The sequence below is a fragment of the Schistocerca americana genome, chromosome 7 (assembly GCF_021461395.2).
Source record: "Schistocerca americana isolate TAMUIC-IGC-003095 chromosome 7, iqSchAmer2.1, whole genome shotgun sequence".
Classification (NCBI taxonomy): Eukaryota; Metazoa; Arthropoda; class Insecta; order Orthoptera; family Acrididae; genus Schistocerca; species Schistocerca americana.
The window spans coordinates 453,362,536-453,379,541 of NC_060125.1; the positions used below are offsets into that span (position 1 = coordinate 453,362,536).

General features: G+C 39.3%; 1 protein-coding gene across 3 annotated transcripts in view; it reads right to left on the bottom strand.

Annotated features, from left to right (window-relative positions):
* LOC124622217 (3'-5' RNA helicase YTHDC2-like) overlaps nucleotides 1-17,006 on the bottom strand; it is a 302,377-nt gene that overhangs the window by 10,541 nt on the left and 274,830 nt on the right. The window contains exons 22-23 of one of the 3 annotated variants that reach the window (XM_047147867.1): nucleotides 15,875-16,179; nucleotides 137-427 (exon numbers count right to left, since the gene is read on the bottom strand). In XM_047147867.1, coding sequence (XP_047003823.1) covers nucleotides 137-427; nucleotides 15,875-16,179 — 596 coding nt within the window. Of the gene's footprint in view, nucleotides 1-136; nucleotides 428-11,884; nucleotides 12,074-15,874; nucleotides 16,180-17,006 lie in introns of those variants that run through there. The other 2 variants (XM_047147869.1, XM_047147868.1) reach the window with 2 other exon arrangements.

Below are 17,006 nucleotides of genomic sequence, written 5' to 3' on the forward strand. Positions count from 1 at the left end.
CAGGGGGAACTTGGTTGAAATAACAAGCAACACCAAGGAGTAAGACGAGTTATATTGCATTTGAAAATTTCCCTTTCAACATCCAAGATGTTCCATGTTAGTGACACATGCACATAAATTATGAATGTAGTTCTACCTGGCCGTCACGACTAGTCTGCACCCGCCGGTTTTCATTGAAAGGGTTGAGCAGGTGCCTGGTTGCCTGGAATGGCACATTAGCTCTCTTCAGCCATTCAACAGGCAATGGCTGCCCCATATTGGGGCCACCAAGTTCATGAATCTCTGGTAGTGGCTGACAGTCACCAGAGGGATCTGCAGGGGCTCCTGTTCGAGGTGGATCAACAGGTCTTGTACCCAACAATCGTGCATACCCTTGAAAATGACCACTCCCCTGGACGCTGAACACCAGAATGACACGCTTGCCCTCCTGTAAAATACAAGGTTGCACTGCATCATACAGAACTAAAAGATGCAGGTAACATAAGTGTCTTGTCCCTCACAGTTCCTCGTAGACACAGCCACTATGTCCATGATTACACAGTGAAATAGAAAGAAAGTACCCACAGTTTCACCACACACACTGCAGAAGTCCAGTTCAGTTGTGAAAAGGTAGCCACTCAGTGACAGCACCTAATAATCTTTCCTTCAAATACAGTATATAAATATTTTCTAGGAAGCATTTGTTACATGGTGACACTAATCTGTGAAAGATACATCTATTCAATTGGCTTGGAATTTATATGGATATACATTCCTGATGGATGAAGGAGGAAGCTTTTCCTCTCATTCAAAACTTCACATCAATATCGTGCCACAAAAGCGAGGAAGAATTTAATAGGACGAGGCTTTTCAGGATTCGCAGACCCTAAATTCACAGGTAGCAATTGTGAGAAGGAAGGAAAGCAAACATGAAGGTATAAATGCCTGAGTGAAAAGTAAGATGGGTTAAAAAAAAACTAGAAGTGAAAGATTAATATAGTCACAAAATAGAAAGAAAAACTGGAAAAGGGGGGGGGGGGGGGGGGGGGGAGAAAAAGCGGGAGGAGATGATGAAAAAATACAATTATAACAACTGTCTTATAGGAGAAATGGGACACAGACATATGTCCCGATACACCTGGATGATTCAGAGATACAATTTTTTCCCAGTGATGACAGCAAACATTACAAATGCATAGAGAACATACTCAAAATTGTGCAGAGTTTTTCTACAGTGACCATTCAAGAATAAAGTTTGTTTCACAATCTAAATAAAGATATAGAGAAGTGACACAGTTTTTACGTATTACACAGAGTTTTTTGCAATCAATAATGAAATTCAGAATTTTACAGCTTCTGTATTTACCTGATTATAAGACGAGGTTTTTTCCAAAACTCACCATTCGAAAAATATTATGTCTTATATTTGCAGATTAAACTGCTGCTGCTGAGGCCAAAGTTTTTATATTGATTAACGGATTACTATTGGATTCATCTTACAATTCCAGATGAAGCTTTGGCTACTGAGGTTTTGTACATCATTTTGAACAGCCCTGAAGTGTAGGGCAAATCAAACAATACTTGCATTTGAATAGGTTCGATATTTCCCGAAATGCTGAAGCACTCAATACAGTATTGACCTTGTTCGAACAATCATGGGACATTTGACTCAGAGTGACAGTGCAAGAGATAAGTGAGAAACTATGAACTAGCCATTGCAACAATCTAATGCACTGCTTAAAAATTCACAATTTTGTGGAACACATGAGGACTTAACACTAAATTCTATGAACTCACAAACTTTTGTTGTATCTGAACAGGTATGCAATAAAAATTCACGTACATGTGTGGATACTGTACACTAAATACATTTGTGATGGTTTTTAAGTAAAGGTTCAAAGGTGAAAATCTTGTCCTTCAGAAACCACCTCTTGATTCTGAACCAAGTCAATATTTTATTTCATCATGAGAAACTAGTGATTTACCAAGTGGGTTGCAAATGAGAAATTTAGTCACTGTACATGTATCAGAATACTGGAGAGACTCGCTACCAGCTTTTAAACAGCTTTCAAACAAGATGATGACATTCAGATGAAACAAGAAGGAAAATAATCCAGAATGAAAGGTCTAACAAATGAAATAAATTGTATTAAACTGACTGTAATTGCTGTCTCGAGAATAAATTACAACATAAAGACACAGTACGAACAGGTGTCACTAGATCACGGGATGAGCGAAAGTTCAAGAACTGCGATCGTTTGTTTACATATTAGTTGCTACTATTACATATGACCTGCACCCTAGAAGATGTTGCTGTGCATATTTCACTGTTGCTCCAGGACAGCACTATGGAAAGTTGGAAGGGGAACAGTGATCCAGCTTGGTTTATAGCTACGATCAGTGTGAGGAGGGGAGTTTGAGCAGGCAGAAACTTTGTTATGCAGCCTACCATGGGAATGTATACTGTATACTATAGCTTGTAATAACATTTACCACGTTTAAACTAGATTTTGCTTGAATCCATATGCACTCAGAATTGAACTGACTTTAAAATTGGACAGGTATTCAACAATAGCTTACATTTCTGCAGGAGACACTAAAAGTCTTGATGGGGGCCAGTGGCGTACTTATGTGTTTCATGCAGCAATGTTGTCGACACTGACCATGAGGTGTGACGGGAACGATTGGGGATGTGTAAGCTGCTGGTTTCACAAAACCAATGAGAGAGCAGCAGGCAGATGATATGTTAGGAAGCAAGAGACATTGTAACATTCTCATGTCAGAATGGAGGCAAAATCTGCTGTGTGTTAAGAAAAAAAGGCTGCTGTTCTCATATCCCATAGTAACCACAACCTCAGAAATTGCAACATATTCAGAAGGATAGCCAAATATTGGTGACAACAGAGATATAAGTTTCACGGATGTCCTGTAAGGATGATGATGATAAAAAATAGTGGTACAACAGACGACAGACTAAGTAAACAAAAAAAGGCAGTGAACACAAAAATTAATGTAAGCAATTCCTTTTTGTTAATTTTATTTCTCCCTGTATTATCAAAATGTAGACAATCAATAAATGGCATAAATGTAGAATGGGTGTAACTCACCATATAGCGGAGATGCCGAGTCATGATAGGCACAACAAAAAGATTCACACAATTATAGCTTTCGGCCATTAAGACCTTTGTCAACAATAGACATAACACACACACACGCACATACACACTCACGCAAATGCAACTCGCACACATGTCTGCAGTCTCAGGCAACTGAAACCACACTGCCTGAGACTGTAGATGTGTGTGCGAGCTGCATTTGTGTGTGTGTGTGTGGGTGTGGGTGTGTGTGTGTGTGTGTGTGGGTGGGTGTGTGTGTGTGTGTGTGTGTGTGTGTGTGCATGTGCGTGTCCTGTTGACAAAGGCCTTAATGGCAAAAAGCTATAATCATGTGAATCTTTTTGTTGTGCCTATCGTGACTCAGCATCTCCACTATATGGTGAGTAGCAACTTTCAACCTCTAATATTGCATATTCCATCCTGGATTTTCCATTGTTTGATAGAATGGTTGTAATCTAATGTCGACTTTTTAGACAGATCCCTTGTATTTTTGATTAGTCAGAATATGTTAAAAATAAATTTTTCTCAAGGAGATTCTTGAAAAAAAAGGGGGTTACCTTATATTCAGGGTCATCTCATATTCGGGTAAATGTGGTATTTCAGCAGCAACACTGGCAGTAGCTCCTAATGCTGCCTCAACAAGAGCAATAGGAAACATTAAAAATAACAACTAGAGGGCCTTCATCAACTGTTGGATTGCCATTAGAGCAGCAGCAGTCAGTGGGACATCCATTTCACTACAATTTGCTTCACTCAGTGACTCAAACAAACAACTGGGCTCTTACATTCACCACCTCACACGGTACTTTAATATTTTCATGTTAATACTTCCAGACAATTGACTACCTTTCTTCCAGTTCTGTATAGTTGCAGACACTTTCAGCTTGGTAAAAAATCGCTGTCTAGACCAATCCTACCCCTCTGCCACATGATGAGATTTGTGGGCTGTTTCAGTTATTAATATAAAGAACAAGATCTTGTGGTGTCGACGTTTGCAGTTCCTTCAACAACCTGAACAACTGAAGCAGCCATATCTTATCTGGATAACCAGTCTGCAGGTCTTGGCTGCATGTGTAATTTTACATGTGAAAAATCATATTCTGGTTCTCAGATGCAGCCTGCTGGTCGTGTTCCTTCCAGATGTCCAAGGAGATACTGAGACACACACACCTTAAATTAAACAAAGTATTCTCTACTGCTCAAGTTTAATTTTCACAAGCAGAGTGACAAATGAATTAAGAACATGAAGTTTTTGTTACTGCTGATTCACCAATTCAACAACCACCATCTGCAAATCTCTTTTCTGAGATCACAATGATTCTCTTGCCACATTACACATATGTACCTTGTAATAGTAAACAACTCAGGGAATTTGGAAACCATATGGACGAATCACTGTAGAAGCAGATGTATATAATATGGGCTCCTTGCCCTAATGTGCAAAAATTAACAAACATAATTTGTATTAGTGACTTCAAGCAGTTTGGGTCTTCTGTCAAAGACTTTGTCCATTCTTCCCTTCTAAAGATCCACAACTCATTCACAAGTAGTAGTCTCAGAGGTGGGATCAACTTTTTGAAACAACTTATACACTTGTGTAGGTTAGACTTCCAGGTAGCACTTTCTGCAGCCATTCACCCTTGGTGGGCCTTTGTTTGTACAAGTAAATGGATTTTAAAAAAATCACAAGATTGACTAGAGCCTTAAAAGTAGCACTAATTTCAAAACAGCACTGTAGTGTACCAATTAAAGCATTTATCTCATATGCTGAAGTTTGCATTTTTTTATGGTGCTCATCATAAGCTCACTGGACAAAAAATTAATCATCCGAGCGCGCATGCACAGATGAATCAATAAGCCTTTACACATGGTGGCGCGACTGACTTTTACACTTGAGCATAATGGAGTAGCGATCAGTGAGACATTTATGTTTCAAGCAGATGTTATAGTTAACATGGGCAAATACAAGCATGTGACAGATTGGCAAAAAGGGGCAATCCTGTTTTGCTATACACATGGCCATATGCTGCGTGAAGTTGCTGGATTTGTTGGTGTTTCACAGAAAACTGTTCAACCTGTCTGAAAGCAATGGTGTAGCACACAGGGCCACCAACCATGATGCCAGAACTGTGGTTGCAATAGATCCTGACTGAGAGGGACTAGTGATACATTTCACAGCTTGTGAATTGAAATCACTTCCCAACCCAACATAAATGGATGCAGGAAACGAATAACGCCCATCCCAATCTGTTAGCAAGAACATTTCAACAAAAACGGCATGCCATGAACATTTGGCGTCTGTTACCTCGCAAGAGGCCATTGTTCACACAGGCACAAAAAGCTGCGCATCTTCAATGGGATAGAAACAATTGGACATGGACAGTAGCTGACTGGCAGAACGTAATGTGCTCTGACAAATCATGTTCTTGCCTATACAGTAGAACATTACTTGTCCAACCTTCGGTTAACCATCCCCTCAGATTATCTGACCATCTGTCTGCATTCCACGCATAACAGTGTGCCAGCATTGATAGGGGAATTTACTCCTGTCACAAAAACTATCCATCTGAGTCGTGCTCCTCATGAATGCTCAGGTGACAAGACTACTGCACTGCCAGAATGTTCACTTTACAGTACTCTTTAATCTGCTGTTTTATCTGCGGGGTTTTTAAATTTATTATCATGTTGTTGTTGTTGTTGTTGTTGTTGTTGTTGTTGTGTTCTTCAGGCCAGAGACTGGTTTGATGCAGCTCTCCATGCTACTCTATCCTGTGCAAGCTTCTTCATCTCCCAGTACCTACTGCATACTACATCCTTCTCAATCTGCTTAGTGTATTCATCGCTTGGTCTCCCTCTATGATTTTTACCCTCCACGCTGCCCTCCAATACTAAATTAGTGATCCCTTGATGCCGCAGAACACTACCAACCAATCCCTTCTTCTAGTCAAGGTGTGCCACAAATTTCTCTTCTCCCTAATTCTATTCAATACCTCCTCATTAGTTATGTGATCTACCCATCTAATCTTCAGCATTATTCTGTAGCACCACATTTCGAAAGCTTCTATTCTCTTCTTGTCCAAACTATTTATCGTCCACGTTTCACTTCCATACATGGCTACACTCCATAGAAATCCATACAGAAACAACTTCCTGACACTTAAATCTATACTCGATGTTAACAAATTTCTCTTCTTCAGAAACGCTTTCCTTGCCATTGCCAGTCTACATTTTATATCCTCTCTACTTCGACCATCATCAGTTATTTTGCTCCTCAAATAGCAAAACTCATTTACTACTTTAAGCATGTCTCTTCCTAATCTAATTCCCTCAGCATCACCCGAGTTAACTTGACTACATTCCATTATCCTCATTTTGCTTTTGTTAATGTTCATCTTATATCCTCCTTTCAAGACACTGTCCATTCCGTTCAATTGCTCTTCCATGTCCTTTGCTGTCTCTGACAGAATTACAATGACATCAGCAAACCTCAAAGTATTTATTTCTTCTCCGTTGATTTTAATTCCTACAGCGAATTTTTCTTTTGTTTCCTTTACTGCTTGCTCAATATACAGATTGAATAACATTGGGGATAGGCCAAACCCTGTCTCACTCCCTTCCCAACCACTGTTTCCCTTTCGTGCCCCTCGACTCTTTATAACTGCCATCTTGTTTCTGTACAAATTGTAAATAGCCTTTCCCTCCCTAAATTTTACCCTGCCACCTGCAGAATTTAAAAGAGAGTATTCCAGCCAACATTGTCAAAAGCTTTCTCTAAGTCTGCAAATGCTAGAAACATAGGTTTGCCTTTCCTTTATTTATTTTCTAAGATAAGTCCTAGGGTCAGTATTGCCTCCAGTGTTCCAACATTTCTACGGAATCCAAACTGATCTTCCCCGATGTCGGCTTCCACCAGTTTTTCCATTTGCCTGTAAAGAATTCGTGTTAGTATTTTGCAGCCATGGCTTATTAAACTGATAGTTCGGAAATTTTCACATCTATCGACACCTGCTTTCTTTGGGATTGGAATTATTATATTCTTCTTGAAGTCTGAGGGTATTTCGCCTGTCTCATAAATTTTGCTCACCAGATGGTAGAGTTTAGTCAGGACTGGCTGTCAGTAGTCTATTCCCGGGGCCTTGTTTCAACTTAGGTCTTTCAGTGCTCTGTCAAAGTCTTCACACACTATCATACCTCCTATTTCATCTTCATCTACATCCTCTTCCATTTCCATACTTTTGTCCTCAAGTACATTGCCCTTGTATAGACACTCTATCTACTCCTTCCACCTCTCTGCTTTCCCTTCTTTGCTTAGAACTGGGTTTCCATCTGAGCCCTTGATATTCATAGAAGTGGTTTTCTTTTCTCGAAAGGTCTTTTTAGTTTTCCTGTAGGCAATATCTATCTTACCCCTACTGAGATAAGCCTCTACATCCTTACATTTGTCCTCTAGCCATCCCTGCTCAGCCATTTTGCACTTCCTGTCGATCTCATTTTTGAGACGTTTGTATCCCTTTTTGCCTGCTTCATTTACTGCATTTTTATATTTTCTCCTTTCATCAATTAAATTCAATATTTCTTCTGTCACCCAAGGATTTCTACTAGCCCTCGTCTTTTTACCTACTTGATCCTCTGCTGCCTTCACTATTTCATCTCTCAAAGCTACCCATTCTTCTTCTACTGTATTTCTTTCTCCCATTCCTGTCAATCGTTCCCTGATGTTCTCCCTGAAACTCTCTACAACCTCTGGTTCTGTCAGTTTATCAAGATCCCATCTCCTTAAATTCCCACCTTTAGGCAGTTCCTTCAGTTTTAATCTATAGTTCATAACCAATAGATTGCGGTCACAGTCCACATCTGCCCCTGGAAATGTCTTACAATATAGAACCTGGTTCCTAAATCTCTGTCTTACCATTATATAATCTCTCTGAAACCTTCGAGTATCTCCAAGTTTCTTCCACGTATACAACCTCCTTTTATGATTCTTGAATCAAGTGTTAGCTATGATTAAGTTATGCTCTGTGCAAAATTCTACCAGGCGGCTTCCTCTTTCGTTTATTACCCCCATTCCATATTCACCTACTACTTTTCCTTCTCTTCCTTTTCCTCCTATCGAGTTCCAGTCACCCTAGACCATTAAATTTTGGACCCCCTTCACTATCCGAATAATTTCTTTTATCCCATCATACGTTTCATCAATTTCTTTGTCATCAGCAGAGCTAGTTGGCATATAAACTTGTACTATTGTGGAAGGCATGGGCTTCATGTCTATCTTGGCCACAATAATGCGTTCACTATGCTGTTTGTAGTAGCTTACCAGCATTCAAATGTTTTTATTCGTTTTTAAACTTACGCCTGCATTACCCCTATTTGATTTTGTATTTATAACCCTCTATTCACCTGACCAGAAGTGTTGTTCCTCCTACCACCAAACTTCACTAATTCCCACTATTATCTAACTTTAACCTATCCATTTCCCTTTTTAAATTTTCTAAACTACCTGCCCAATTAAGGGATCTTAACATTCCACGGTCCGATCTGTAGAACGCCAGTTTTCTTTCTTTTGATAACGATGTCCTCCTGAGTAGCCCGAATGGGGGACTATTTTACTCCCGGAATATTTTACCCAAGAGGACGCCATCACCATTTAACCATACAGTAAAGCTGCATACCCTCGGGAAAAATTACGGCTGTAGTTTCCCCTTACTTTCAGCTGTTCACAGTACCTGCACAGAAAGGCTGTTTTGGTTAGTGTTACAAGGCCAGATCAGTCAATCGTCCAGACTGTTGCCCTGCAACTACTGAAAAGACTGCTGCCCCTCTTCAGGAACCACACGTCTGTCTGGCTTCTCAACAGATACCCCTCCATTGTGGTTGCACCTACGGTATGGCTATCTGTATCGTTAAGTCATGCAAACCTCCCCACCAACGGCAAGGTCCATGGTTCATGGGGGGGATTTATTACCATATTTCTTTTAATATTAAAGTTGCAGTGTAACTTTATACAGTTCATTAAGCTGTGATTGAGAAATGTAAGGGATTCTGAAAGACAAAAAGTTGCTACAAATCAAAAAAGGAAATGTGTTCTGTGCACAATCAAACAGAAACTAGGTGTTCCGCAAAGATTTGATCCAGGTGAGTCATTTACTAACTTAGCCTCTGAAATGGATGCTGCAGTGACGACCGATAAAGACTGGATAAAGAATCGAAATGATCTTGAAGCAATTCGTTAACTGTAGATGGCAAAAATGTTGTAAAAACTAGAAAAGCACTGAAAAAGCCTAAATGTGAGCTCTTGGATGACGCTCTGTGGGTCTGGTTTTGTCAGGAAAAATGAAAGGGGATCCCACTTTCCGGCCGTATCATAAAAGAAAAAGCTTTTCAGTTGCATAAAAAATGTGGAGGGGAGACAAATTACCGAGTTAAAAGCAAGTGAGGTTTGGTTTCACCAATGGAAAAATTGTCATGGCATTAAGCAAGTTGTTATTTCATGTGAAAAACTTTCTGCTGTTGAAGATTCAGGTAGAGGGTTTGTCGAAAACTTTGAAAAAATGGTCACAGAAAATAAACTGTTAGTTGACCAATTATACAATACTGATAAGATGGGGCTAAACTATAAAATGCTCCCTCAAAAATCCTTTGGCTCAAAGAATGAAACAGATACAGGTACCACATTAGGAGAGGACAAGCTGACCAGTGCAACATGCAGCAATGCAAGTGGTAATTGTAAATTGCCATTGACTGTAATTGGCAAATCTAAGAAACCAAGATTCTTCAAAAACATAAACATGTCAGCACTTGCTGTTTATTACAATGTTCAAAAAAGTATTTCAACAAATGGTAATTTTTTTAAAGAATTTTTTTATGCTTTTGTTTTGGATGTCTTTTTGCCCCGTATGTGATTTCAGTAATCCAACCAATGGACCAGGGAGTTACTGAGTGGATAAAATGACATAAAAGGAGGAAAAATGTCAGTGGTTTGTTACAGAAAATAGAAGAGGGTTGTGATCTTTTTGAAGCAATTGCTCAAGCGTGGGCAGAACTTAAGAAAACCATTCTACAAAAATAATGGAAGAAGATTTGTCCTAGCCTAAACCAAGAGTAAGAACTTTCAGGAACTAATGGTCAGACACTGCAGATTTAGTCACTGATCTGCAAACTCTTCAGAATGATATCCAGCTTGCTGATGTAGAGGAATGGTTAGCATGAGGTGGCACTGTTGCTGTTACCAATGAAGAGCATGAAGATTATCAGATCATCAATCTTGTTTTGCAACCTTATATGTTGAGCAAGAGGTGTCAGATGTTGAAGGAAAGAAAGAGGATGAAAAGATCAGCCACTCTGCAGCAAAGGATGCATTCGAGATTGTGCTCATATTTTTGGAACAACAGCCAACTGCTACAACCATAGACATATTGTGGGCAAAGAAGTGATATGAAGCATCTGCAAAGACAAGGTTTAAGAAAGTGAAACAAAGATAACATTTTATTCTTTTTTAAATAAATTTTCAGTCTGTAATTTTGTTTTCATTTCTCTTTATTAGAAACTTTACTTGATTTTTATTTATTAGGTCATTTTGAGTTCCATAAATGACTTGTTTCATTCTCCTCTGACTATCGAACCCTTTTGGCACATCAACCCCCACCTGGTCCCAGAAGCGCCATTTAATCAAGGTTCTATTGTATTCAAATGATGCACATCATTGAGTGCACTGAAGGCTGAATGAAGCATTTCATCCTGAATATGTGCAAGGTCAGGTTCAAGCCGGAGTTGGGTCTGTGATGCTTTTTGGAGGTGTTTTGCTGAACAAGCTCTCTGTGTTAACCAGTAACATGAACCAGAAAATTTACTTTATCATGTTTACTTGACTTTCAGTCAACATCTGTATGATGAGTACGCTACTGAGACACCTTATGTTTCAAGATGACAGCAGCAAAATTCGTCAGGTTGGAAGAGTATGTGACTGGTTTTCTGAACACTCCCTCACACTATTACATCTTGATTGGCCTGCAAACTCGCTTGACTTGGACCCCATCGAAATTTTGTGGGACATCTTGGAATAGCGGAGAAAACACTGACATCAGCATCTCCATAATTTGGTATAACTGCACGATCAAATCCTGGGAGAGTGACTTAACCTGGATGCAATGTAGCTGCACAACCTTGAGGACTTGCAAATCCAGGCAGATATTAAGTACAGGGGTGGAATTAAATGTATTAAATAATGTGTATAATGACTTCTCTAGGGGTGACTAATTTTCTGCCCCGTGAGGTTAGGTACATTTAAAACATTAATTCTTCTCGTACCAAGAACAAAGTATTTTAGATCACAAGCTTAGAGATTTTAAATAAAAAAAATAAATAAAAGGAAGTAAAATGTAAGAGCAAATATAAAAGTTAAGCAACGATTAAAATGATGTGGCAAAGGATGAGAAATGAAAGAAATTATATTTAAACTAATTAACCCTTTCACTGCGCATTTACTCTCAGCGGCTCCTGCCCTGTGCACGTTATTTTCACCTGGTGCATATATATATATATATACGACTGTAGCAGTCTACGGTATTATTGAGATAAAAATGAGACGCAAAATCCAGTATTGTCGGTGTAAATCGTTTCCTTTTTTAAAATCTTTGTTCAGAAAGTCTTATATTGTTCAAAAAAGGTACTTTATTAACAGAAAAAAATACAAAACATATTACACTAGTAATACTTCAAAGTGTGATATCTCTCGAAACAAAATTCAAACATAAAGGCACATTACATTTTACACAAATGTATCTTGTGTCACTTCATTTATCATGTTTTGCACATACAATACACCTTCTCTGGGTGGCCTTCTTCTTTGAAGTTCCTGGGATTAGCGAGATAAAGTGGCGCTCAGGTAGGCGTAAGGGATTGTCACCATCAACCAATCTCCTTCCATGATGTCCATTTTTTTGCGGTTGGTGGTGAATCTCTAGGATCTCCTTGATACATTTCTGTTGAAGATCAGATACTGAAATATTTCATCCCATTTGAGTTTTATATAATGCATGCGCAGTGAGCAGAGACAGATCCACAAAGTGAAAAAATACTTTTTTATACCATTTTACAGTTTTTCGTACACATTCTACCGAACTTAGCATCATGTCGCTCCTGTCGACGGCCCCCATATTTTCAGTGTAGCTTACAATGCAAGCTGGTTTTGTTTTTGGTTCATTCGTGGTACTGTCAATTTTGTCAGTTGCTGTAATTTCACTTGTATGAAGAGTTGAAAGCATCCTCACTTCCCGCTTGTCCTGCCACTTCAGAGCAAGAAGTTTATCTGTTGATATAAACTCGATCTCGCCTTTTCTAAGTTTTTTTGATAAAGCAGGCATGCCTTTGCGGTTTGTTCTCACAGTTCCACAGGCATTAGTAACTCTGTCATGCAAATAAGAAAATAACATTGGGCTAGTGTACCAATAGTCAACATATAATGTGTGACCTTTACCAAGGTAACGTTCAAGTAAAGTGAGAACAATGCTTCGAGGTATTCCAACATTTACACCAAAGTCAGTTTCTTTTTTTTACGTCTGTTGCTGCAACCACATAAATAATAAAGTCAAGAATATAACCAGTTTCACAATTACATAACACAAAAAATTTTACATCAAATCTGTGGCGTTTGGAAGGAATGTACTGTTTGAAGAAGTCACGACCTTTGAAGAGAACTAAACTTTTGTCAATGCACAAATTTTTAAAAGGATGGAAAGCATCTGGAAATACTTTCCTTAAGTGATCCACAATTCGACATAATTTCCAGATTTTGTCATCTCCAGGGTCCTTACTGTTATCAGCAAAATGTAACATTCTAAGTAACATAAGATATCTATCTCTCGGCATGATGACAGTAACTGATCATTGGTCCAATAACTGTTTATTTCACTTTTTCTCACTTGAGCCATCAGAAAATTTACAGCAAGGAAACAGTAAACTTCGTCACTGTTTGTGTTTTTCCAGCATCGCAGTCTTGATTTTTCACTGACATCGTTGCAAAGGTGTTCATAATATAAGTTACATTTCTCAGCTGTGTAGCTCACAATTTCTTGGCTAAAAAAACTTGGAAGCAGTCATATACAGTACATAAATCATCTAAATTGACGATTTTGCAACCGGAACCACTGTTATAGAAATTATACACTTTAGGGTCCAAATCAGAGTATTTCCATCTAAAATCATCTGTTTTGTGTCTCTTAGGAGATTTTTCAGGCATACGCTCAGGCTCTTCTTCGTAATCGGAGAAAGAATCGACGATAACATCAAAATCTGGACCTGCATTTACTGGTTCAACATTTGTTGGCTCACAAATATTTTTTATATTTGTGGTGACAGATTTATCTGCCAGCTCGTTGTCGTAATTATCTGTCCACCCATAATCAGCTGGATTGGACATGATGATGTCCTCGTCGTCACTTTGGTTTAGAATACTCAGCAGCTCATTGTCTGTACACGGACGGTAACGTCGCGTCATTTCATTCGGTAACGTGGAAACGGCCGCACACAAACTAGGTAATACAGCAATATGAATGAACACAGCAGACAGAGAATTCAGCATTCAATAGTCGTTCAGGTATTTCCTAGTATTCCAACAATTAAACTGCATACTTGCGCAACAATTACCTCCAACTCGCTGGCCCGATTGTCAGCGTTATATGTAACTATATGAATGTAGCAGGGAACCGCTGTAAGTATTTTTTATAGCAAATAGTATATATATGTCTGGAGCACTGAAACGATTAGCATATATTTACGTCTGGAGCAGTGAAAGGATTAATTAAGCATAGTGATTGCAGTCGTTTTGATGATATCGCACCTCTCAGCCAATGTTCATAGATAGCTGAAAGCTGGATCTTGACTGGTTGTGACAGTAGCTTAGACAATATCATCTAAATCTCTTTTGGTGCAACCTCTCCTGAGTTGTTTGGTTATCCACTACCTGCATTACAGCTGTTTACTGACAATTACTGAACTCCCTGAAATTCACCTTATGAACTCAATAGAACTATACTCTTGGTGGAGTGGTTTGTGGTGTTCAGGAACTCACATAATGAGTCAATCATTACTCTTTCTAATTTGTTGACATTTGGCTCTGGCTACTTGGCAGATTGTGAGATTCTCTGAAGTTGGCTAGCATCTGAAACTCTGCAGGTGTATTTGTCTGCTTCTAAACACAGAGTGGCACCTGTCATTTGATTGAAGATTGTAGAATGAGCCAACTGTTCTAGGATGCAGCCACTATTGGTCGCACAACTTCCAGTTTGCCTGGCTAGGTACGCATCTTTGTGTCTCTTTTTGTAGTTGGGGAAGAGGGGACTTCGGTCACTGGAGTGCAAGTCATTCAGACCCTTCACAGAGCAGTGATTCTTAGAGCAGGGGAAAAAATTAGAGATTGGTAAAGCACAACAATTCTGTAACAGCATTCCAGTGTATATGCCACCCACTCTATGGAAGATATAGATCTGATAATGAGGGGCTCTTTACAGTTCAATTTGTGGAGCAGGTGATAGCTGAACCTCTTGCCACATTATATGAATTAAAATCTACACAGAGGTGTATTTTAAATAAGAGATGGTCTGCTGTTTCAGAAATCATGGGGGTGGGGGTGGGTGGGGGGTGGGGGGGAAGGGAACTGTAGTAAAAGACATGTGCAATGACACAAGATCAATGCTATAATAAATAGCCATTATTCGTGTAATCATATGAATAAATTTGGTAGCTTTCATTCACAGTCCTATGCCAGCCTGCCAGCTGTTATTTCTGAGAGAAAAAGGGAGGGAGACAGATGGGAGGAGGGGAGGTAGAAAGTTAAAGAAGCAGAATAATATTTTACAAAGAGGACTGACATTTGCGTACTGTAAATGTTAGTCCTCCAACAGGCAGTAACTACTACGCACACCTAAGCAAACAGTATTATATCAGTCAGAAACTCATATTATTTTCATAATTTGTCTGCAATTGTATTTTCATCACTCTTGGCATGTCAATGTCATGTGAAAAGGGACTGACTTGAATTCTTAGTTTATTATTTATATGAGTGATGGCTAATGAGTGGTATTGTGCACAAAACGAGTGCAAATTTTTCCACACGACTAACACAACTTTCTTTCCTACCACCTTGATGCAGAACTACAGAATATCCCTAGTATGTTAGGAACCACATAAGATTTGACTTTGCACTAGCAATACACTAATTACTTCAAAAATATTTACTATGGAACTTTGAAGTTAAAGCAGAACGCCCTAATGTAACCAGTGATTTACTCTGGGGCATACTATTAATACATTGCATAAAGCCAATGGAAAAGAGAGGGGGGGGGGGGAGAGAGGGAGGGAGGGAGGGAGGGAGGGAGGGAGGGAGGGAGGGAGGGAGGGAGAGAGAGAGAGAGAGAGAGAGAGAGAGAGAGAGTGTTCTGAAACATACATAAAACCATAATCACAATGTATAACTTAGCAACAAAAATATGAGTTACAGCATTATATCAGGCGGACACCTATTATAATGTAGCACAAAGACGAATATCCATTCATAGCATCCACTGTGACTCAAAAATATGTTTCTAGAAAAAGAATCAGTTAAGTTAGCACTTACAATTATTAGCCATTTTTAGTGCAGCATTTTTTAGCATTTTCTGTTTAAATTCACCCAACAACTGTCTTTGTATTGGAAGCATCTAATATTCTGTAAACCTCTGACAACTCAGGTGAAATACAACATTTAATTAAGGTCTAGAGCTGGAAATACTAATGTGTCTGTTTACCTTTAGTATGCGTGTAACTTTCCGCTCAGTGGCTGGCGTAAAAGCCCATGCACCGCGGCTGATGGAAGCATCAACAGTCTTCAGACTGCCAGCTTTAATGATGAAATATCGTGTGTCACCTGTAGGTTCATCATGTGAAGCAGACGAAATATGTGTTTTCGTTAAAGGTATAAGCAATGTAGGCTCCGTGCTTCCACTGTTGCATGCACCAACACTGTTCCCTGCTCCTCCACTACCGTGTGAAGGAGTCGGCGAAGCACTGCCACTTCCCACATGTTTAGCACTCAATGAGTCCAAGCGCTCTCCTAAAACAACATTACGCATCAAAGTCCACAAATGCTAGACACTTTACTTAAGAATACTTATTTATCCTATACAAATAACAAACAAAAATATTATAGTGTCAGGTACAACTTTAATCAAATGGTGCATTCTAAAAGACAGGAAAAGCAGACTTTAGTCTACAGCCTTTCAAAATTTTGCAATCAATCAAGCACAAATATACATAGGTGGCCAAGTGACAAAACTGAATTAGGTGTGAAACATGAAAAACACATCAAAAGCATAAATATTCGCTTAATATACCTCAAGTAAATAAAGAGTGGGGCAAATGAAAGTGGTTCAGATGAGTCAATATGATCGGACATGAATGTACGCATACAACAACAGCCTGTGACATGCACACCACATGTATGCCTGGTACGTGATCCACACCGGTTCAGAGCGTGGTGTGGGCTGTGTCAGTGGGAATGCAGCAATGCAAAGGGAACAATGGCACTCACAGTAGAGCAGCAGATGTTCTTTGTGAAAAGTTACATGACAACAAAGTCGTGGACACGGTGTGGTAAGTTGTAATTCTTCAGTCTTTCCCGGAGAGGCACTGTCATACTCAACAATCAGGTTTCTGCCAGTTATTCACATCTTCCTTGCACAATATTTCAACTGTGTGACTCTTAGTTTTCTTCAGGTGCTCTCTGATACTGATTCCAATGTGGAACGAGTCCAGTATTTAAGCCTATGTTGTGCTAGATGCTCCGTCTGTAGCCCACAGCTTGTCAAGCACTTGATCCGTGGTATGCGCTGACCAGTGGCAGCAATTGTAGTGTTTTCTTCTAGCTAGGTCTGTTCCAAA